The following is a 25,373-nucleotide window of genomic DNA, read 5'->3' as shown; positions in this document are numbered from 1 at the left end:
ATGTTAAAACAGACCTGACTTTTTAAGCGTATATAAATGTTTGTAGGACGGCTGGAGCTTTGTTTGGATGAAAAAGAGTTGAGCAGAAGCAGAGAAGCAGATCTTTCCTCTCGATGGTCTCCAGCCATCAAACATATGTTTTATGGGGAAAATGTTGCTCAGGGGTCAATGAGACTTGAATTACAACTGAAGACGGGAACCACAGCTGCCTAGTTCTGTGTAGTATTACTCGTCATTTCCCTTCATATGTCTAGTCTTACATTAATACCCTTAGTCTTGCGATAATTCTCTTGTCTCTTCTGAACACGATTTTTCCAGCACTGCCATGCTCTAGTCCTCTTCTTGCTACATGTCCTTTAAAGGGATAGTTCATCCATGTCATTTCCTCACCCTCAAGTTGTTCCAAACCTGTATGAGATTCTTTCAGCTGCTGAACACAAAAGAAAATGGTTGACATTCTTCTTAAAAAATATCTTCTTTTGTGTTCAACAGAAGAAAGAAATTCATACAGGTAAACCATCCCTTTAAAGATCCTAATCTCTTCATTTTCACTTGTCTGTCTCAGCATGTCAGTGCCACCCCATGGGTGCAGTGGGCCGTTGGTGTAACCAGTCCACAGGACAGTGTTTGTGTCGAGAAGGAGTCACGGGACAGAAGTGTAACCGCTGTGCCCCCGGGTACAAGCAAGGCCACTCCCCCCTCCGGCCATGTGTCCGTAAGTATCACACCTCAATCTACTCCTTTCAATTGTATTCTGTATAATAACTAAAGTTGCTGGCCTGAACAATCACTGTGTTTGATGTATAGAAGTGTTTATCTCCCCACTTTGTCAGTTTCACAATCACATTCTTGTCTCAGTGTTAATCAAGCTGCATCATGTTTCGCCTATAGGCACGCTACAGTCAAATGTGCATGACATTCATAACTGAATATTTGATGGATTAAATGCAAATCGTGCATCAGGTCTGTCTTTCGGAGCATGCGCACTACGAAGTCTGATTATTGCTACATACCGGACAATTGTTAAATGACTTTCACATTATCTAGGTCTGACTTTAACATTATTCTAATAGGCCTATGACTTGCATCTAATTAAACTAGACAGCTTTCAGTTAATATTAAACAATTTCTGTACTTTTGTAAATTTTACTACATTTTTTTATTTTCATTTGTGTGTGTACACGACACTTGCTATTACTGTATTTACACTATCGTGAATGCTGTGCTTTTAAACTTTCTATTCAGTTCAATTCAATTTGAAAACCTTGGTTGTGCTGTTCATAAAAAGAAAAAGAAGAGCAAAAAAACAAAACAAATAAAAGTTCCAGAGAATTAAAAGCACAAAGAATCCCGAAAAAAAGCATCACAGTTTCCACAAGACTATTACGCAGCACAACAACAAAAACATGTCTTATATTTGTTTTGTACTTGTCTGTAATTGAATAAAAAAAATATATATATATATATATATATATATAGTAGTGGTGGGCATAGATTCATTTTTTTAATCTAGATTAATCTCACTGTAATCTTGGAATTAATCTAGATTAAAATGGCTCATTTGAATTCTGCTGAAGGCATTCAGAATATGTGTGCTCGTAAGTGATTGTTTGTCTTTTTGTAGTTTGAATAATAAATAACTTCTGTCCCTTTAAGACCTGACGCACGCATGGATCCCTAACACTGTTCCTGTGAGCTGGTTACGACTGTGTTTACATTAAAACTCATCAAGATGGGCATTGAGACATTTTTGAGTGTTTTTGACCATTAATAAGCTGGAAAAAGGAGCTTGTTTTTCACTTGTATGTCAGAGGCGGCTTTATTACGGTATATGTGTGTGCGCTTCAGATGCGAGTGCGAAATCTGCAGGAATTAGTTGAATAAACGTTATGTGCAACCCCGCGCAAAATTCAGACCGGTCACACCAACACTAACACGCTGTCAATAGGAAAAATCCAGCAGAGCACGCGTTCGCCGTGTTCAGAGGGTTAAACGGACTGAATGAGAGGAGGCGGGTGCGTGTCAACTCGCTGTCGGTCGCAGAGAAGAGCGAAGCTGATATCGATACTGTAGAAAATGAGTATCGTATCGTTTCAGATATTTCAGTATCGATACATAGCGAAATATGGATATTTTTGACAACACTAGTAGGCATACACACAGGTTCGAAGACTCATTCTCTCGCCCCTACAGTGCAATTCGGCTAGGTATACATCCGCGCTAAATATCAAGGTGAAAGTCATCATAGCTTGCGTAGTATAGACACAGCTCCCAACCCAACTTTGAGAATAGATTAACGGCAATATTTTTTTTTATCGCCCGATAAGAGTCTCACGTTAACGCAGCACGTTAGCGCCGATAACGGCCCACCACTAATATATAGCCTATATGTTTACAACGTTTAGGCCTATACCATTTCTACGGCTGCGTCAGAAATCACATACTTTCTTGAGTAGGTACTTATTTTGAATAAGTAATTACTTCAAAAGTATGTTCTATATCGTATGAATGTGTGTGTGTAGTATGAATGTAATACGGACGTACTACATTCGATTCGCCATGTTGTCTCTATCATGTGACCTACCAGTGTCACGTGACACTGAATACAGGCGCAATCAGGGTTGCCAGGTTTGCATAACAAAGCCAGCCCAATTGCTCCTCAAAACCCGCCAAAACTAGCCCAACTGCAAAAAACACGTACTAGGGCTAAAAATCAATCCGCAGAATATAAAAACAACCCACAGCAACAGCGAACCGCAGACTTGGCCCCACTGCTGGCTGCTGAAAATGCAGCTTTGTTTGCATGAATAAATATATATTTTTTAATTGTAATAATATTTAACAATATTACTGTTTTAGCTTCTTTCAAAAACGTACCAACCTCAAATATTTGAACGGTATTGTATGACAGGTGTGACGTCAGAACCCGGAAATCTAAATCACCGCTGATTCCTTCGGCATTTTCCTATGGGGTTTTTCAATTCATGTGTAAAATAAAGCCTGTGGTGAACATAACTTGACGATACTTTGACATTTTGTTCTACGGCATAAACTGCACACACCCAAACAGTCTTATCTAGTTCCTCATTAAAAACATACCGTTTCAAAAATGAACACAACCTCTCCGAACTTTGCATTTTTGCTATGGGTGTGTGCAATTTATGTTGTAGAAAAAAAAAAGTCAAAGTATCATCAAGTTATGTTTACCACAGGCTTTATTTTACAAATAAATTGAAAACCTCCATTATAAACCCCATAGGAAAAGCAAAAGAACCAGCAGCGAATTCTGTCATCATACCCAGATAGCAAAAAATATCGGCACGGCTTCTTTTTGCCGCCGGCCCTAAGCTGTCGGCTATAGGTGCGTCCCGCTGGCGGTGATGAAACGTTTGCCGCCGAATACGTCACTCCCATTTCTTGCGAGATGCCGCGGCCGACTAGCCGGCGGGCCGCCGGCTTCATTTTCTCTGGCGGTTGCCTCCGCCTAATGGACCGCGGCCGGCTGGCGGCAAGCCGCTGTGAAATACAAGGATTTCTACTCTCAAATTCGACCAGCCACGTTGGCTATGTTTGGCTTGTTGGGAAATAGAGTGGAACTGACAGCATTTTAACTAGTTCTCACATTTGAAGCGATTATAAAATCATAATAGCCTATATGTGAATTATATCAAATATTAGTTTTTTTTGCTCCAAAGCCATTAGGGTTTATAACAGATTCTTGACTCTTGATTCCATGATAAGGTTAGGTTTAGGAAATTACATTTAAATTTTCACTTGATTATTTGCATGTCGAGTGTGTTTAAACAGTGTTGGTCAATTTGACCCATAATGGATGTAATACTTTTTTTTTTTTTAGCATAATAGGAGGGTTAAGAAAGTTTGAAAGTTCATTTTAGGATAACACTTATTTTTGTATTGGCCTTTTTTCTATTTCTTTTTGGACTGACTTTAAAATAGACATGACAAAAAATTAGAACTAACTTCATGACATTTTACTTTGTTTTCAAAACCCATATTTTTCTGAAAAACAAAAATATATTATTAATTATTTAGGAAAAATTCTACATTCATAAGACAAGAATAACTCAAAAGAAGCCCTCTAATATTACCTCTTATAAAGCTGATTTTTACAATATTTGAAACCCTCTCAAACATGAGGTCGCAAAACAAAAAGCTTACAAAAACAGAAACCTGAAAGCTTTTCAATTTCATGTGACTGCCTTAATATTATAAAGTATTTTCTATCTCAGAATTCTTATTTTTATTATTTATTTTATATACAGTGTTACATTTGTTGTTATTCTTTGTTCTACATATTCGGAACTGTACCACAATGCTTTATTATTTTTATTTTTCTCTCATTGTACTTTTTGTATTGTACTTGTCTATACATGTACTAATTTAAATAAAAATAAAATAAAAAAAACAGAGAAGTACCTCCACCGGCCGAGAGGGGCAGTATACTTAAAAAAGACGGAAGACAAACCGGTAAAACATACAGATTTACCAACAGCGGCCGCTCATCACATGGTTTTAGTATTTGAAGAGAGGAGATCAGAAAATATCCTCGACTACGAGCGTTTAAGTAAGTACATGTTTCCTTTTTGTGTCACACAATATTATGTTCATTTTTGATGTATATACCGGTAGGTTGTTTTAATTAGTTTGTTCAGACACGCACGCTGATATAGTGCACAATACACAGTGTTAGCTAACACGTGCTGTTTCGCCTTTTTTACACACTGAGTTCAAGCATGTTCTACATGTTAAAATGTATCTAGCTACTGTAGGTAAGTTAGCCAAAGCTTTACATCTAGAAAGACTTAAGTTTAACTTTTGGTGTTTTCTAACAAAACAGAATGATGTATATAGGTTATTTAAATTATTTTGTTAGTCCGAACAAGCATGCTGCTAACGTTAGGTCAGTTTTAGCAAGTGTTAGCTAACATGTGCTGTGTTGCTACTGTTCTTCTAGCATTTAAGGTCATTTATGAGTTATTTCTCTGAACTGCTGTACTTATTATGTTTGAGGACAATGCAGTTTACTTGAATCACTACACTGAATGAATACATTTTACTGTTCCACATTTGGCTGACCAGTTTTTCCCCCCACAGCATAGCTACTGTATATTCTGTATTTAACGTTAATGCGGTTTTGTTCACATTTTCTTGCAGATACCTTGACCAGAGCACAATCGGTTATCTTCATCCAAGAGACCTATTGTTGGACAATCGTTTCGGCTTTCAAGGTAAATAAATTGTTAGTCACAATGTCTAGTTACTGGGCTATAAGGAGAAGAATATTGAAAGGAGTTGAGATGGACAAACAGGAAATTGCAGATGTTGGAAACTTTAACAGTATGGAAAATTGTGCCTGTAGTTGTTGATATATATATATATATATATATATATATATATATATATATATATATATATATATATATATATATATATATATATATATATATATATATATAATTAAAATAAAATATTTTTTATGTAGATTTCCAGAATGAGAACCAAGCCCTGAGGGAAAGCAATGCACGAGCAGGTGAGAACATGCACTCTTTCTTAAATTTTACTTTTTTGACTGTGATGTAGGTCCAAAATTACCAAATGCCTTTCATTTTGTAGCTTCGGATGACAGCGGCTCACTTCATGAGCAGGTGAAGCAAGTTGGGACAATGTTGACGACGTTTGCTCGTACTGGGCAATCAGGTACAACTTGCAAACAACACCTGTGGTTGTTGGTTTAATTCCCACTGGGGCCACCTGTACATGTAGTAGACCTAGTTGTAAATGTCATAGTTTAGTAGTTGAGGGACCAGGACTGACTGCTTTATTCTTTTATTCTGTGAACCCCTGTAGGTGCAGATCAGACCCTAATGCTGCGACGTCTTGGAGAGTTTGGCGATGTTGTGCATAGCATGGACAACAAAATGGACACTATGCTGCAACATTTCAGTGCCAATGTGTCTTTTGGAGAGTTATCCCTGCCAGGGGGTCTGTTACTCCCCCTAGACAACCCATTTGGCGTTGCTTGACAACAGTTTGAGGCAGGATAAAGAGCTCCAGTAAGTGTGCTGATTTTGTTTATAATGCTGTAGGGTAATCTAAAAAGTAAAATTTAAGATTGTACACTGCATATTCTACAGTCTGAATCACAGCCTGTCACATTTTTATATTTATGTATGAGAAGCTTCAGAGATATGTAATTTGTAACACTTTTTTGTATTTTCAGCTTCGGTTTTTGGCAATCAAATGTGGGAGGGACCTAAAGACAACCGTGTGGCGAATGCTTTAGAGTATCTTCTCTAATCACCTTTCCATTAATACAACCTGGACGGGTGTAGGGGATAAAGCATGTTTTAGAGACATGTTCCTGAAGACCATTGTTCAAAGTAATATATATATAAATATATAAATTTGTTATATATTTAAGTAGATGTGTGTGGCCTTATGACATTCACATGGAATGACAGATCTGTATTTTCTACAGGAGCCATCCGGAAGAACCCGGCGACCCAGGATGCCACTGATGAGGCGGTCCAGGTTAGCGCTATGCGTTACCTGAAAGGAGCATCTGATCGTGAAGGTGGAAAAAGACGCCGCACAGCTGAGAGGGACCCACAGCCGACCTCTTACACCTAGGCTGACTACTGACACCTGGAACCCTTTCTTTATCCTGCAGTCAGTAACATCAAGACCCCTAAAGAAGCCAGAAGTTTCAGGCTACACTCACCCAATCCACACTGTTCACTGTGGAAATTACTTTTTTTTTATTCCCTGTGACCCTGCCTTGAAGGCAGCTCCTTGGATAGATATGGGATGGCGAGGTTGTTTGTCCTTTATATAGGCGCACAAGAAATCACTGAAGATAAGCCAATTTGCGCTGCCTCATTCTGGAGGTCGGGGAAAACCGGAGAACCCATAGTCAGGCTTGTTATAATGTTCTGTTCTACTACTGTTCTATTCTTCTCCAGAGCTTTACTCTAAATTATTACCATTTATGCTATTGTTAGAAATGGCTTGTTAAATGTGATGTTATACCTCGATTTATTTGGTATCCTGCACATTCTTTGGTACCAAATATCCTCATTATTTGATATAATATTTAATGGTAATTCTTTTCATCCCAGAGCTGACCTATTTGTTATTAACAAATATTGTAAGTGTTATAATTTGCTTGTAAGGCTGTTTTTTTTTTTTTTTAAACCAAAATTTAATTGGAAACATGCAGGTTCTTTAGTAAATGTTTTTTGTTATTTATAGGCCTATTTAAGCTTATTTATTGTCTGTTATATTTAATTTATATTATCTTGTATCATTGACAGTTAATGTACTTTGAAATGTGGAATAAAAATGCCAAATGGGAATTTATCTGGTTTGTTCAATTATTATCCATCATAAACTGCATGTTACAAATATATGAATAATAAATAAATATATATATTATTTATTACACAATAAGCGGAGGCAGATCGTTCGAAAAAAGCGTTTGCCTCCGCCGGGCCGCCTTCTGGTATAAAGGCGGCGGAACGGCGGTTTGCCTGCGGGCCGGCGGCGGTACGAAGGCGGTAGGAAGCCGGCTGCCGCTTTTAAAAAGCGGCTGCCGCCGGCGGTGCGCCGTCAAACATGTTTGCGATTACGCAATTCTGACGCTTCTACAGCCGCCGGATCACCGCCGGTGGTCCGCCGACTCATTGCTATCTGGGTACCTGCACCACTCCTGAAAACGAGAAGTACAGTGTGTTCAATTAATTTTAGGCTATACATACATTGTTCAGCTGACGAAACGCTTTTCAATTTTTTTTGTTGAGTCATAAAAAAAGATGTGATCTAGGACCTTTCTGCATTGAGTGCCATTGAAAAGTCTATCCCAGTTTTCTTCCGCATTAAATTCAATACGCCGTCAAACCTGACTAAGGTCTATCGTGTTTTTTCCCTGGTTTATTTCTCCCCTCAAATGCCCTTGACTCAATTAACCTGCTTAATTTATCTAAACTCCAAAGTCAGTATCATTGTCACTTCGCAAACTGCTGTTTGTTTATGAAGGATTTAGTAGAAGCCGCTCTCTGAAACTCTAACACCTTCCCCTCATTCCTGTGAATAACTGGTTCCATACAAAGTCCTGAAATTTCTCAGGTTGTGTCGCTTGGCTTTCATCAACATTGCAATGGTCTTTCTGGGTGCTTCGCTCTCAGTAAGTGATAATCCAGTGTGTATTGCCGCATTTTTATATCTCAAAGTTCACGCAACGGTGCAAGCTACAGGGAGAAGGTTGACATGGTCTGGGCGAACAGCACCTGTCGCGCCGCACAACCAGACCCGCTTCCCTCCCAGCACGACAGACGCATAATTCTTCATGGGTTACGGCTCAGTGATAGAAGAGCTTGTTTGTTGTTCTACATGGAACGTCTCAACATGGATATTTATAGCGTGAGCTCCCGTCTTTCCTGCACCAAAGGCGAGCCGCGGCTAAAAACATAACCAGCACCAGCGGACCGCTTGCCACCTCTCATGGAGCAGGAAGCGCAGCCGTCGTTTATCACAGGGAAAGTGACCCAGACATTAGATATTATTAGCACTTGAAGATTTGTGGGGCTTTTATTTTGGATAACAGTGGCCAGGAAGTCTCATGTTATCCATGTTAAACTCTATCTATACACTACATCCTTTAAAGCAAATGGATTTGTTCAGGTCTGCATTCGCGAACGATGCCAACGCCAACGCCAACGCCTCCCAGGCTAAAAACACTCAAATGAGTGAAGCATTTGAAGCATCAAGCGTTTGACGCTTGATATGAGTTATTGCTGAGGGACTTTAGCGTTTGGGGGGTTGGAGGAGGAGGATAAGGTGTCAGTGCCCCAGTTGTGTCAGAGATATGGGCAGAAGTACAGAACTCATGGGTAATATATGGTTGACCCAGCGCTCCAGACCTATCATGGGCCGTATGTATGCGTGTGTGGCAGAGGGCGTCCTGATAGGTGGCCCTATTGACCTTTAAGACCACACACACGCACCAAATTGTCTGGGCTCACTCGCTGTGACAAACGTACGCTTGTTTTTTTGACACAGGCATTCCACATGCACTAAAAGACAACAGGGCAAACTGCAGTCACAGCACACACGTCCCCTTTCTCCCCACACACTCACAAATGGCAAGTATGCCCTAATGAGCCAGCGCAGGGATTAGAGGCAGTCACCCACAGCGGAGGTGTGAAAAAGAGGAAGGACAAAATGAAAGACACACAAATAAACTTGTCACTGCTTGCTGTAATTTAATGAGACCCTCTTCCCCCTTTCTGCCTGTCTGTTGTTCGTTCAGGTATTCAGGAGATTGCACCGCCCACCCCGGTTTACCAGCCTCAGTACAGCATTGGTAAGCCATTGGTTTTTCCTTTCACCTGCAACAAATATATATATATATATATATATATATATATATATATATATATATATACACTACCAGTCAAAAGTTTTGAAATCCCACTATTTTGATTGTTTTTGAAAGAAGTCTCTTCTGCTCACCAAGGCTGCATTTATGTTATTAAAAATACAAAAAAGCTGTAATATTGTGAAATATTATAAAAATGTAAAATAACTGTTTTCTATTTGAATATATTTTAAAATGTAATTTATTCCTGTGATCAAAGCTGTATTTTCAGCATCATTACTCCAGTCTTCAGTACCACATGATCCTTCAGAAATCATTGAAATATTATGATTTGCTGCCCAAGAAACATTTATGATTATTATCAATGTTTTTTTTAGGATTCTTTGATGAATAGAAGTTCAAAAGAACAGCATTTATCTGAAATATGGGACTTGCTTTAAATGCATTAAATTGATCAAGTGACAGTATAGACATTTATAATGTTGCCAAAAAAATTGGATGAGAAAATAATTCATATTTTTAAAAAAACCCACAAATATTACAAAATGTGACATTAAAAAGTGTATAAATCACTTGTTTTTCTAAAGTAACATGAATGGGGGAAAGTCACGTGAGAGGAGGAATTGCCTCCATCGCGCTATGATTGGTTCACGCGATAAATCAAAAAATTAATGGGAAGGCTAATGAAAAAGTAAGTAAACAGCTCAGCCACTTAGATATCACCACTTTATCATCAAAATCAAACTTAAAACGGCCTGAAAACATGATCACTTTGGGTGTTTTTAGTGAAATTAAACAGCTTGGTGAAATTAAAGATAGCTCCATCTTCGTGTCTGTGACCATGTTTACCGAGCTTGATCCGAAAATAAGATGACAATTAAAAATAACAGCTGAACATCAGTTCACAAATAAAATATATTGTTTAAATTATTATTGCCTTTAGGTTCTTTTTTTTTTTTTTTTTTAATGTAAAAATGCTTAAAACATTGACTTGTACTTTTGTACATGGTTTTAATAAATACATTGTTAATGTAAAAAATACAAAATAGAATTATGTAGTGTAAAGTAATATTTATATATATATATATATTTATATATTATATGTGTTGTTTTTCAATTTAAAGTACTTTATTTTCATGATTCAAACAATATATAACAAATAATAAAATTGCTTTAGGTGCATATTGTATATACTGTATAATAAAGCATATTAATTGTGATTTACTGCCCCCTAGTGGGTTAGCTTTGTGCTGTAGCATTTGATGTGTAACAATTCTGTTCAGGGTAAAATGCTCAAGCTGCATGTAGTTTATTGTTATTCATCCCTTCAGTCACTATAGCGTTCTGGCTCCATTCAAATGTTTAATCATTAGATGCATTAGATAGTTTAGAAAAGCAATAGTATGTGTCACCTTAACAAGATGCACTATTGGAATCATTCACGTACCTATAATCAACTGTGTGAGACAAGTAATGCACCAAATATTAATAATAGTATACTAATAATTATCATAATCATAATATAAATCCAAAATAATATAGAATATAGATTATAGATGGGCTTTCCTATTTTATTTTAAATACAAATAAATCTGAATGTATATGTAGAAAAGTCAATGTGCTAATGCATGTTTTCTACACACAAAGGAATATCAGAATCACTCTATGGCCACTTTCAGGCCTGCAAAGAATTATGGAAACTTGTTTCCGCCACGAAAAAAAACAACTTTTTCTCTCACAATTCAGACTTTTCTTCTCAGAATTGCAAGATATAAACTCGCAATTGCGAGTTATAAAATCAGAATTGCCTTTTTTATTTTTTATTCAGTGGCGGAAACAAGCTTCCATAAAAGAAACCTGGAACTGGCTCTACCGGACACAATTTTCTAAAACTGCAAAAGGTGCTCCTGCTGTTTTTATACAAGAACCTTTCATATGAGTCTCAAGTGAAGTGTTTTCCAGCGCGATATTATCTTGAAGTCTGGCCTGCTGACCAGCAGACAGTAAAAAGTTCTCTTTCTGAATAAAACGTGTTTTACCATTGACAGCAACAGAATATTGTACAGTCTGCCATGATTATGGTAATATATACCTGCCGCAGCTGCTTCGCTAATATCTAAGAAAGTGCAGTGCAGTCCATTACTGCTGATTGATTTCACACACATTACTGTGATCTGCACTGAGTACACAGGCCAACTCCAGCTCTCTGGAGACTCCAGAGCTGCCTTTTACTCCTGGACCCCTGAGCTCTTTCAAACTCTTGAATAGAGAAATAGAGCAGCCTTGCACTTTCCCTTCTGGTGGTCTAGTTTGTACAAACTCATTTAAAATATATTTCAAAATGTGTCAGTTTTGAATTTATAAGTGGGATTCATCTTTTCATTGGACTTTTTATGGTCCATTATTGCTTTCACGGATAAAAAAACTATATAAAAAGCGTGTAATTAACTTGTCTCTCTTTTTCTCTCACCGCAGGCGAGGAGTGTCTTTCTTACTGTCCACCTTCCCAGGCAAGAGTCAAAATGAATTTGGAGACATACTGTCTCAAGGACTATGGTATGTCCTTAACTAAGGAAGTTTGTTTACACCTCAGAATACAAATAAAAAGTTGAATCAAGATATAAAGTCACACTATGTAATATAAAGTCACAATTATGGGAAACAAGGTGGTAGCTGTGAGATATGTAAGTGACAGCTGAGACATAAAAAGTCACAATTATGTTTTTATTTACATATGGCGGAAATATATAGATTTACATTTCTTTCGAAATTCACTTAAGTATGAGAAGCTTGATGACGAACCTTAAGGCTCGAATTCAATGCATGACTCAATGCATGAAAATACTAGGCACTCGCTGATTTTGTAAATAGTTACAGAGGACACTCTTAAAGGTTCTTAAAGGTTTTTTCTCACAATGATGCCATGGAAGAACCATTTTTGGTTCCCCAAAGAACCTTTTAAGTGATCCATTTTTAAAATAACCATTTTTGTCTTTGTATAAAGAACATTTTAAAAATCTAAAGAATCTTTTTCCACTATAAAGAACCTCTGAAACAATGGAAAGATTCCATTGAGGTTAAAGGCTCTTCATGGAACTGTCAATGCCAATAAAGAACCTTTAGTTTTAAGAGTGTTGACATCATACAATAAACAACTAAAAAATCAAATGCTTCCAGACTTTCAAGTCGTTCCGAAAACAACAAACTCGTGCAGAAACATGTGCCTCGATGCTTGAAGATGCATGAAAACACAGGGCTTGTCACCCGGGTAATTGTCCCACTTTTAACTCTGGGGAAAGGAACATGTCACACTTGTAATTTAGAAGCTAGGTTGAGAGTCGGGACCCTCTTTTACCGTTGTGTTAAGGGATCATTAGTCTCGTGTAGCCAGACCTTCAGACTGATGCAGAATCATCACAGCTTTCATTGGCCAAGGACCGTCCAAGAGAGCGTCTGACTGGCATGTAAAGCAACCAATCACAGATCGTTTTGTTCCACGTCATGTTTAGGGGCGTGGAAATGTAGCATCAATGTCCCTACGATTACAGACCAATGTGCATCTAATAAATGATTAATTCAAGTACACAGTGCAAGTTTAATGCAACAGATCCAACTGATAAACGCGACACATGTCTACCGGAAACCCTGTAGAATTCAACCAATCAGATGACAAGTCCCATTTTGTGTGCCTAACACCGTGTCTACAACGGACATGACAAAGCGACCGCTGCAAATCCATTTGTCCTTCCGATGTGAAGAATCGCGAGTGCTTGGAGTACGTCAGAAATAGAATGAGGGATCAGTTTACTGTCTGGGATTTGTCGTGTCATGCCACATCCATTGTAGACAACATCACTGATTATAATGGGTTCTACTGTCTTTAGTCGAGTCGCATCGCGCTGCTTGCATCGTTCGGTTTAGATCCGGTGTTATGCATCAGACGGTGTGTGGGCGTGAGGTCTGAGGCTGAGACTAGGGGACCGGTTTCGCTGAACATGTTTTTCCCCTGCACTTTTTCTACGTAAACCTGTGCTAGACAGATGTGTTTGACAGTCTTTTGCAGCTTCTTGGGCATGACATGGCATTCTCAAAGCTTGTAAAGTAAAAAAAAAAGTTAAACTTTTAAAAAATGCATCTCTAGACAATGTTTATTTACGCTCCACTGACCTGTGAACGGCCCCTAACCCAGCATTTTGGTGCCTAACATGTACAGTGTGAAACGATGCCGTGTTAGGGGCCATCCTCACAGTATGCATTTTTGCAGTTAAAAATGCGAGACGCTGGTCAGTGTGAAATGTTGGTTTATAAATACCCTAGATAAATGTTTAACCCCAGGTTAATTAAGAGCAATGTGAACCGTGAAGCAAGGATTGTTTACCTGAGGTTCAGAATGACCCAGGACAAAGACTTTAGATACAAAGATGGTGCACGCCTATTACAATGAATGGGAGAAAGTGCAACACGCAATATGGCGGAATAAGTCCCGCCTTCTAAATAAAAAGCGAATTGCCAATTGGTAAATTAATTGCACCATTGCATCTGCCATTACAAGCTCCGGTTGAAGTGAAAGGACTTGCCTTAAAGGTCCCGTTTTTCGTGTTTTTTTGAAGCTTTGATTGTGTTTACAGTGTGCAATATAACATGTGTTCATGTTTCGCGTGTAAAAAAAACTGTATTTTTCACACAATTTACTTATCTGTATACCGCTGTTTCCACTGTCCTCAAAACGGCTTGAAAGATTTCCCTGTTCTATGAAGTCCCTCCTTCAGAAACATGTAACGAGTTCTGATTGTGCCAGCGGTTCCCGTGTTGTGATTCGACAGCAGCTTAGCGCACGCAGAGCGCACGTTACCGGAAAGGTCACGCCTCTCACCATAACGGGGATGCATGCGCTCAATGATCTCTAAGTACAGCGTCCCTGGGAAAGCCAAACAAAGGTGACTTGACTCCGGGATGAAAATAACAGCGTCTCGACGACATGGCAACAAACAAACTATACGAACGCAACCGAACGCAACACTTCCTCTTCTCCACACGGGAGCAACAAGACCACGCCCCCTTTTTTGCGTATTCTTGTGGGCGGAGGTTAGTCGACAAACTGTTCTACTGACGTAATTAAAGCAGGAAATACCAGGATGTAGTCCTAACCAGCCGTTCGCTGTAGGCTTTGAAAGGGAACTTCTGTTAAATAAAATATCTCGCTTGGCATTGAACTTTGAGCTTTATAATTTTACAGGTATTATAAATGCTCTAACAGCAACATTACACACTAACTAAAGTTTGAAAAATGGGATCACGAAGAACAGGACCTTTAAAGGGGCTTTTAGGGGTAAACGTTTTCAAGCTTGAAAAGCCAGACATACGCAATTTCCTGTAGATATTTGCCAACTCTGATTGCTGAAATTCTGCAGACTGGCTCTGACTTTTGGCAACTGGGGTTGACTCGTCCAGAATACAAATAAAGGCCAAAGTCCTGTAGTGTATTCCAGTCTTTAGTCATATCGTCTAACATCCTTTTCCCTGTTTTCTGTCATATTTTTGTTCCAGTGCTGAAGGTGCAAGTAAAAGGTAAGGAACGCTCTGGTCCCTGGTGGCAGTTTTCCATATTGGTGCAGTCGGTTTTTCGAATGGGCTCTTCGCACGTAAAGCGAGGCATTCAGGCCCTCTGGGTTCCAGATCGGGATCTCAGCTGCGGCTGCCCTGCGCTTCAGATGGGCCGCACCTTCCTCCTGATCGGTGCGGAGGAAAGCGGTCGGAGTTGGGTCCCCGAAGAGAGGCGATTAGTCGCAGACCGCGCCACGATGGCCTTGCAGTGGAGGGAACACTGGAGCCCAAAATTAAGAGGCTTCCGCGGGCAGGACACCCGAGGAAAGTGCCCTCAGGGAAACACCACTGGACAGAAACACACTCACCCAAACGTGTACGAGGAATACACACCCCCACATCTGGACAAACTGCAGTCTGAGCCACACAGACCACATAAACATACACACACGGCGCATAAGCAGCATCATTTAACCACACAATCCGGAGGATCAGACCTCACGCACACACAAAGAGGGACTCAGGACATACATGGACAATACACAGTAACGCACCTTGTGGAGGACCGTACGTCTGAAAACGTCACGCCACCCTCTCTTCAGCTCACCCACAATCCTCTCTCAGGTACTTCAGAGACAAGGCAGGCCAACAAGCATGAGCGGTACCGACCGACAGCGTGTCCAACGTGGTCACCCGGGCCACCTGTCTGACATACTATGAGCGGGAATATTCAAAAAGCAGGAAGTTAAGAAATGCCTGGTGTGGCTCTTTGGCTCAGACAAATGCATGGTGAGGGATATTTCGGTTGTGTCTAATCTAGGCCGTTTCTTATACAGAGCCACTCCATCCAATGAATATTTGCAAGCTTTGCTGTGAGTATCTCAGTATTTTTGTACTTACATATTCACTATCATATTACAGAGCTATTTGTATTTTGTGAAACGAAACATGCAGGTATTTTTTCATGCTCTTTTTAATGTCACATGCTTTGCACCTTTCCTTCAGGAAAAGACGAGTCTAATCAAACTATTAAAAGACTGAAAAATCACCACGTTTTACTCACTTGAGATGTTACTTAAATGCCGTCCCGTTCAATACAGTGTTGAAATCCACAGTTATTATGTCTGACAGTCAAACGTGTGAGACTCTTATTGTTGGACTGTAAGAGATACATTGTTTTCAGATCAGCAGCTGACAAATCTTACCCAATCTGGGCTCAATCATTGACAGACATGTTAAGTGTGGCTAAAGAGAGTAAAATGTAAAACATGCCAGTGTGGATTATGCGCTCACACTAATTAAAGTAGTTTTTTTTACTCACCATGTTTGGTGTGTACAGTATATTTATATATATATCTCAGTGAATTCAGACTGTATACAACAGATTGTTAATATGGTGCCTTTTAAAGGGATAGTTCACCCAAAATTTTTAATTTTGCCATCATTTGCTCACCCTCAAGTTGTTCCAAACCTGTTTATGTTGAACACAAAAGAAGATATTTTGAGTAACCAAACAGTTGACGAGTCCCATGGACTTAAAAAATAACATGGAAATGAACTGTTTGGTTACCCATATTCTTATTCTAAGTATCTTTGTGTGTTCAGCAGAAGAAATAAATTCATAGATGTTTGGAACAACTTGAGAGGGTGAGTAAACGATGGCAGAAGTTACATTTTTGGGTAAACTACCCCTTTATGTCTTATTACTTGTGAATATTTTAAACTATCATACATTATGTAAATGTTACAAATATTTGTGCATCAAATGTGACAACTTTTTCTGTTTAACTTAACGCTCTACCTCATAATAAATATTGTTAACAAGACCGGTATTGTTGTTTATTCGATTTATACTAGCATTTAATAATTGAATAGATTCATTTCAGGAAACAGAAGGTACAAAATCAGTAATTTAAAAAAAAGTGTACAAAAGGGAGAGGAACCACGTATATATGAGACACAATGAAGTATAGTTCATGCATATGAGACTGAAAGGGGAAAGACAAATGGAGACAGACCGTAAAAACGGCAAATGATGCACCTGCTTTGTTTGCACAGGAAACACCTGTTTCCAGCCTTCCTCCCTGGCTGACTGACGACAGTTAATTTAGTGTAAAATCTCCCACAGCTTGAAGGGCCAAGCTGCCCACTGCTTGCCTTGTTTTGAGAACAATATTGCAGGAAGTCTTTCTCGCTAACTCTCGTGCCCTAATATCCACATGTCCTCTATTTTGTCTAGCAGCCAAGTGTATCAGATAACACAATCTGGACACACAGTTGTGAGATGTCTAGATATGGCATGTGTGCCATTTTGGTCACATAAAAAATAGTTCCAACTCACCTGTACATTTAGTCATGAATTTATATATAGTAATAGGCATATTCTGGGTTCAGTACAAGTGCATTAATCGACAGCACATTATCACAAAAATAAACGTACATTTACCACTCCTTTTTCTTGTACCTATAGGGGAATACATGCAGAATTCAGAAACCCTTGTTATCAGTCAACCACAGCAACTCTGGCTCACTCTCCATAGTGACGCAATTTTCCCGGCAAAAACGTCCCGACTCCTTCACATAAAATCAGTCTACAGGCTTTCAGACAACCTAGAAAGTCTAAAAAAAAATTATTTTTCTTGTTTTCTGGGGGACAAATCTAAATGAAGTGAGTTTTTGCTTAAAAACAAGCTAAATTATCTGCCAATGGGATAAGAAATATAATCTTATTTCCGTTTGGGACAGAAAAGACACAATATAATTTTTCTTACACGCTAAAAAATGCTAACCCAGCAATTGGGTTGTTTTAACCCAGTGAATGGGTTGTTTCAAGCAAACATTTAACCCAACCGCTGGGTTAAAACAACCCATTCACTGGGTTAAAACAACCCAATTGCTGGGTTAGTCCATTTTCAACCCAACTTGGGTTGTTTTTAACCCAGCATTTTTTTAGAGTGTACCCCACTGACAGATAATTCTTCATTTTGATTTTATTTCCCAGGAAAAAATATCTTATGTCATTTTACTTATCTAGTAAATGTATCTTGATTTTAGAATTTTTTGATATTTAGACTTTAGGCTTTCATAGACAACATTGAGAGTTGAGGAAGGTCTCGATTTTTTAAGTTTCGTTTCAAGCTGTTCACACGTTGGCAATAAAAAAAAGCGATTAAAACATGGAAATTCGTACATATAAGCCTCTTTAAAAAAATCTTACATTGTAAGTAAAAGAAGTGCTTGCAACTGTACATAGCCTACCCGTTGAGGCTCAAAAATCAGTTTACAGGCTTTTGTAGACAACCTAAAAAAAAGTAGAGGAAGGTCTGTTTTTTTTTAAGTTTCGTTACAAGCTGTTCACACATTGGCAATAAAAAAGCGATTAAAACATGGAAATTCTTAAAGCTGCTGTCCGTAACTTTTTTGTGTTCAAGATTTACAAAAATTATATATTTAGAATGTACAACATGAATCCATTTTCCAAACCGTGTTTTTGTCTTACCCCGAATCATTATGGTACACTTATAATAAGTGTTTATATTGGGACTATTTCAGACCGGTAGGAACGGCAGCGGAGGAGCACAGTCCCTGCGTGACTCGCCATAGACATAAACAGAGAGAAGTAGCTCCGGCTGCAATGTTCTTCCGCAAGAGGCACGCAGTTCTGTTTATTAACCGCTAGAGCGCAAAAAGTTACAGACTGCAGCTTTAAATATAGACCCTTAAAAAAAAAAACAACAAAAAAAACATTGGAAGTGAAAGATGTAGGCCACTTACAGCTGTGCTCACACTCCATAGTGACGTGATTTTTCCCAGCAAAAACGCCCCAACTCAAAAAATCAGTCTACAGGCTTTAATAGACAACTTAGAAAGTCGAGGAAGGTCTCGTTTTTTTAAGTTTTGTTTCAAGCTGTTCATACATTGGCAATAAAAAGCGCAATTAAACCATGGTTAAAAAAGAGGAAGAGACGATCAAATATCACTGTTTCAGAAGGAAGTAGGCCTCCAGCAAGACAAACAAAATGCATGTTGCCATGATTTTAGTGTTTAAAATTGCGTAATAATATTTTCTGTGTAAAGTTAAATCCCATTATAGCAACACGGCTTTAAAAATACAAGTTTTAACAGAATGTGGTTTTATACATTTATAGGCTTTACATTTTTTTTAAACAATTCCTAATGGAATATAAAACCAAATCCCACCCTGTTTTTTTCTGGTTTGAGAAGCCATTTTACATCCGTCACAATAGGGACTATCAAAACTTCTGTTTCATGCTGACTTTGAGGAAAAATGACGGAGAGTAAATTTGATTCATTTATTTATTCTGAGGAAATCCACATTATTGTACTACGCCGTCAACTTGTATTGTAGAAAATACAGAAATGCATGTGGAATAAACGGCAAGTTCTGGATCCCGTGTGTTTACTGGCTGGCAAGAGGAATTTTTACGAGACATGAGGCCTACAGTACATTACAGAGGCAAAGTTCAACAAGCTCCACCGCACTCTCTCACTCGCTCGCTCTCTTTCTTCTGTTCTTTCTCACAGTGTGAGTAATGATACCGCGGATTGAACCTCACTGTTTAATAAGCCTTCCCGAACATGTTGCTAACACACTCTTGTCCAGAATCACGCACACATACGCCTAGACGGGCACAGGGAACCAGATACACACGCGGCTTCTGTTAACCCGAGAGTGAGGAGGTCAATCCAGTTGATCCCTTGCATGCATGCCTCTCATACGAACACATTGCGTCCATGGCAACAAGATTCCTGCTCGCCGTTGACTCTAATAAAACTGGTGCCATCTGTGGTACATATATATTGGTTCACTGTACCAAACTGATGAACCTCAACAGAACACACATAGGCTACTTAATGTGTAAAAAACACACATCCAATGGCAGCTCAGTCGATGGAATGACCTTTAGGTTTATAGTGGATCCGCATCTGCGTGTCATCAGGATGTTGTGCTAGGTGGGTTTGCCAAAATCAAAATGACCTTCGACCTTCCAAACCTCGGTTAAGCTTGATTAGGCTGACTGATTGGTTACTAAAAAAAAGAATGCAAACACCTGCCTTTCAGAAATGTTACTTCCACAAGCGGATCTTGCTTTTCCCATATGTGCAAGTGGGAAAGCTTGGGTTAATTTCAGATTTTTCTGCAAATGGAAAAATCGGTGTAAAGTTGATCATGACATATTTAATATATTTCTACTCCGATAATATTACTAAATAATATCACTACATATTCAAAAATTGTGTCTGCATGTCTCTCCTTCATTGCAACAGTAACGTTTTATTTCGCAAAATAGGAATATTGCATAAAACATTTGCGAATAAAGTGTTTCCTTCCCATGTGTTCAAGAGAGCAAAATAGTCACTTCCTGGGAAATTGGTGCAAAAAAATCTGTTATAAAAATGGAAGTTGCCGCAATTGGGGAAGAAATGGTGGCTGTGTCGATAATCGCCCCCTATAACCTTAAATAGGTCACTATTTGAGGGGACTGGAATTTGTAGTGGTGTCCGAAACCACAGTGGATGTTATCGAGAGCAATCATTCAATCCCATAATGCACCGCAATAACGGCTAGAGAAATCCCATAATGCACTGTGAGAGCCGCATCTGACCAGAAGAGGAGGCCCGTATCTGAATCATCCATCCATCCATTTTCCAAACTGCTGGTCCAATGTGGCTACAGCGTAACATCATACAGGTAAACTCCTTTTTAACTGATTATTAGATTGTTTAATTATGGTTTATACAATATAAATCTTTTCATTACTACTGGAGCTGCCAGTTTGATAAGTTTAAAATGATTATTATAAGCACAAACTATGCAAAAGCAGCCGCCCTTCTGATGCACTCAGTGTCCAAATTCGCTTCACTCATTTTCATTCACTCCTTCAAGTGGACTATATTAGCTGAGTGATGTAGGGAGTAGGGAATGAGGGTATAGGGGGCAATTTCAAACAGCCTGTGGCTCTTTTTTCCTCAATCATAATGACTTGTATCTCAGAGCATGCAGAAGAAATGCAATAGGCCTTTATCACACTTCTGCATTCGAAAAGCGGAAGCTTCAAATAGTACCGTAAAAAACTTCCGCTCCAGTCTGTATCATTAACTGGATAACAAGCGGACGTATTTCATAGCACAGCATTCATTTACACTACTAATCGGAGCCGGATGTGAGGACACGTGAACTGTGATAAAGGCGTATAAACGCTGTCATGTTCGGATGCTGGTGTTTGTGAACACTCATGTGAGACGCTTCTGTCATTCTGATGACAGACTTTGACTCAGGCATTTCAGAATGATCAAACCAATATTACAATAATGGTATAATTTTGGTCAGACAGTTCTTTAAGAGTAATGGACATCTGTTTAGTTACTGTGAATTCCTTCATTATTATAATATCCCTGTAACTGCTAAAGAGTTTGCAGTAGTATTTGATGCCATTCCTAGTGGCCTTATTCAAGTTTTTTCAGGCAATGCATCCTCTGAGTCTTTCCATATAGTACTAATCAGTTAAGTATTAATGGTGTGTATATTAACTTTTATATTAAAGAATTATGTAGAACTACACAATTGCCGAAATGCAAACCTTTTTGGAACTCGATGTTTAATCAGATTGACTGGAAAGAGGTCTGGAGTTTACTCAGTAAATACTGTCTCACCAATACAATTGAAGAAATTACATAAAAGATCCTTTAGAGACACGGAGACAACGTTGCATCTTTTGTAACACAGAAGAAGAATCCATAAAACACTTATTCTTTGAATGTGTATTTTCCCAATTGTTTTGGATTGATGTTGAATATTTTATATTTAAATTCACAAAATTAAAGATACGACTATGTGGTAAAGATATATTTTTGTTACGCAAAAATAAGTGTTTGGAGCAAAATTTGGTGGTTAACTTAATAATTATGTATGGAAAATACCATATACACAAATAGAAATGGACAAATAATAAACCTAACATTATATTAATTTAAAATTGAACTTAAACATTATATTGAGGCCCTAAAAGATGCAAGAAATAAAAAAGCGTTTGATGTTATTATGAATGTAATAGATAATAATACACTGTGATCCTCTGTATGTGTATGTTCTGTGTTGTTCTTGTTCTGCATAAAATAAAAGATAAAAAAAAAAAAAAAAAAGATAAAACCAACATTTGAGATATTGCGATGTGATTGGTCCGCTGGTTAGACCAGTCATCCAATCACATCCACTGTTGAGGCAAAGTCAAGTGAGTGTTTTGGTTTTTTTTGTTTTTAGGGGTGAGGGATAAAAAAAAAATCGAGGGATTTTATTCGGTAAATGTGTTTCCATTGTAGTTCATGTGCATGTCTTTTCATTAGGGATGCACAATATTATCGGTACGACATCGGAATCGGCCGATAAACGCTTAAAATATAAAAATGTATATGGAAAAATGATGCCGATATGATAACGAGTTGATATGCGCCTGCAATTACTCACGTGGCAATCATGTCAGCAGTGTGGTCATTCTTGAAGTGAACTTGTATGTCAACAAGCAAATACATTGCATGTATGCTGATTTATATCGACAGTTTTTAAATGCTGCCTTGAATTTGTGAAAAGTGTGTAAAGAAGGACGTGACCGTCAACATTTCGCGCGTGCAGCCAGCAGAAGCTCCTCCAGGTCCTAGTGTCCGCCCGCTAGACTGTTATATATATTTAGTGGGGGCGCTGTTGTTACAGTAATAAAATGAAAAGTAGAATACACAAATAAATAAAGCAGTAATGATGTCATAAATTACAAGCATGACATTTGTAAATTAAATACTTTTATATACAGTTTATTAATCTGTAATGTAATTTTATGAGATTGATGATGAAAAATAACCAGAGGAGCTCTAAAATAATTGTATTTTTTTTTTTTTTTTGAAGCCAAAGACAACATCAACTGATGCCATGCCACCCCCACTTCATGTGCACAAACAAAAATAAAATATTTAGGTTACAACTGCATCTGTCTGAGGGTGAAAAATGACTGACTTTATTATTGTTATTTTCAGAGCTTTTAATATACTCTTATTATTAAAAAGCACTTTAGTAACATTGATTTATCTTTAACAAGTATCATTTTAGTAAGGAGAGCTCAGAAATCTAAAACCAGAATGAAAAAAAAGAAAAATTTTTGCTCAAAATGGTGTTGTTTCCAAACAAAGGGGAAAAAATAATGTTTATCGGTATCGGTTGAAAGATATCGGAGTTGAAAAATATCGGCATATCGGTTATCTGCAAAAATCCAATATCGCGCATCCCTACTTTTTATCAGATAAAAAAAAATTATCTGCCTCAATATATGTGGATCTTATAATTTCCATCCAACGTTTTTTTTATGCGATATCCCAAAATTCACATATAAATAGGTGGAAGGAAACACCTAACGACAATTTAAAAGCTGAATAAAAACATGTTGTGTTTACTATCTTTCACACAGTGCAAAAGTGTCATGAATATATAGAGCTGCTCTATATATAATACGTGAATATATACAGCTGATTTTATATTTTAGGAAGGTCCTTGCAAGGGGATTATCATATTTAGGGGTCCTTGGCATCAAGATGATTGAAAACCCCTGCACTAAAGTGATCTGATCATATTTCATGTGGCTATTTTGTCTGTTAGCATCTGAAGTACATTTCAAACTATGCCCTCAAATCTAAGTTTCAGTCCGACCCCCTAGAGAGGTACAGCCGTTGCTAATAACGTCCGTCTTTCATTGTGCTTTTCCCGTTCAATCCATCATTCACTCCTTTTTATTCTAATAGCAAGATCTTTTCTGATCGTCCCGTCTGCGTTAGCACTTAGCCGCAGGAACCTGTTTTATTGGTGGCCGTCTTGGCGTGGGAGCACTGATTTTTTTCATAACTCATTTGATGCTGTACGTTGTAACCGGGGCATGTCTGGATGGCGTTACGGCACACATCTGAGATCCCTGCACTTTTCCTGACTGGAACGCTGGGAACGGGAGCGCTTTTCCGAGTTTGGATTATGGATCAAAGTCAAAATCAGGCTGAGGGAGGGAGAGCGAATCCCACCCCGGCCAGGTGGGGCATAAGCTGAGGTGAAAAGCAACACCCAGCGACCGCGTTTGAGAGGTCAGGAGGCATGGATCTCTTTGAAGTGCTGGTGCATGTCATGGTGAACTTGGTCTTGTTGAAGCTGAACCGTAGCGGATTGATTTGCATGGAGGTGGGAATGAGGGGGTGGGGAGAGCGGCAGAGTTATTAGTGACCCACACAAGTGAGTGTGTGAGAATTGGCCATCTGTGGTAGGATATTACAAGTGTCTCACTTCACCTTTCTCCCCCTATTACCCTCTCAGCCCACCCAGAGTCTCCGTTTCTATGAGGTCCTAGTCCGTCGAGGCCTTTACATACAACAAGAATACATTAATGTCCCGGATTAAAGGACGCTCGCTCACCAAGAGTAACTAGTTAGTCAGTTATACTTCTAAAAGCGTCCACAATCTCACCGGTAAAGATGAAGTCACATTAGCTAAATTTTGGTCAAAAGCTTATAGCGCAAATTGACTATGCACTCAAAAAAAAAAAGGTTCTATATGGCACCAAAAATGGTTCTTGGCTCGTAATCATAGGGGAACCTTTTTTAGTGCTATATAGCACCAATTTTGGTGCTTCAGCGGTTCTGCTATATAGCACCTTAGTCAAAGAACCGGTGAAGAACCTCTGAAGAATCGCTGAAGCACCAAAATTGGTGCTATATAGCACTAAAAAAGGTTCCCCTATGATTACGAGCCAAGAACCATTTTTGGTGCGATATAGAACCTTTTTTTTTTTAGAGTGTGTGTACACTCTGTCAGTTTTTGGGATTGACAACCACATTTACTTAACACCTGGTATTAAGATGCTTTTTGGTCGATCGGATCACAAGTGGACGAGGGAGACACATTCCCGTTTACACCTGGTGTTTTAATCCGTCTCTTTTGTCCACTTTCAACCACTTCTGTCCTGATTTTCTTCGAGGGGAGGGTCTATGGGCGGGTAAATGTATGGGCTTTTTCAGATCTTTTGATCTAATGGACAAAATAAACTCACACAATTTACATATGATCCCGACCGTAGACGACGGAAAACATACGGAAACATACGCTTTCGTTTCTGCTCTGACAGCCTCATGATCACGCTGTGAGTGTTAGAAATCAGGAATGGTGAGAGAACATTGCGCTTGGGACGTTTTTCATCTTCAAACCAAACTTGAGTCTTCAGCCGACAAAGTTTAAATCCCGTCTGGCTGGCGATTCCCATAATGTTTACGCGTCAGGTCAGTAGCGGAGAGTAGGCGTCTTTTATGGCTGTTTGATCCAGGGCCGTAGGCAGGGTTTTAAAATGAGTGCTCCCCCGAGGAGATTTAGATTTCTCTGATATACATACAG

At 38.7% G+C, this 25,373-nt stretch overlaps 1 protein-coding gene and 1 long non-coding RNA gene across 3 annotated transcripts in view; both read left to right on the top strand.

Annotated features, from left to right (window-relative positions):
* The window catches only part of ntn5 (netrin 5), a 32,755-nt gene extending 15,989 nt beyond the window's left edge, over positions 1-16,766 (top strand). For both annotated transcript variants that reach the window (XM_079810870.1, XM_079810871.1), the window contains 4 exons: positions 566-715; positions 9,329-9,382; positions 11,873-11,953; positions 14,945-16,766. In XM_079810870.1, coding sequence (XP_079666996.1) covers positions 566-715; positions 9,329-9,382; positions 11,873-11,953; positions 14,945-15,651 — 992 coding nt within the window. In that variant the 3' untranslated portion in view covers positions 15,652-16,766. The remainder of the gene's footprint in view (positions 1-565; positions 716-9,328; positions 9,383-11,872; positions 11,954-14,944) is intronic.
* LOC307122701 lies at positions 3,297-7,379 on the top strand. Its single transcript, XR_013816080.1, has 7 exons — positions 3,297-4,585; positions 5,176-5,249; positions 5,504-5,551; positions 5,635-5,718; positions 5,869-6,074; positions 6,242-6,401; positions 6,500-7,379. It is a non-coding gene; the product is annotated as an uncharacterized lncRNA (long non-coding RNA).
* Positions 16,767-25,373: the final 8,607 nt, after the last annotated feature.

The sequence above is a fragment of the Gobio gobio genome (genome assembly GCF_949357685.1).
Source record: "Gobio gobio genome assembly, chromosome: 2".
Lineage (NCBI taxonomy): Eukaryota > Metazoa > Chordata > Actinopteri > Cypriniformes > Gobionidae > Gobio > Gobio gobio.
The sequence above is the reverse complement of the archived record's forward strand: the minus strand, read 5'-3'. Positions and strand labels throughout refer to the sequence as shown.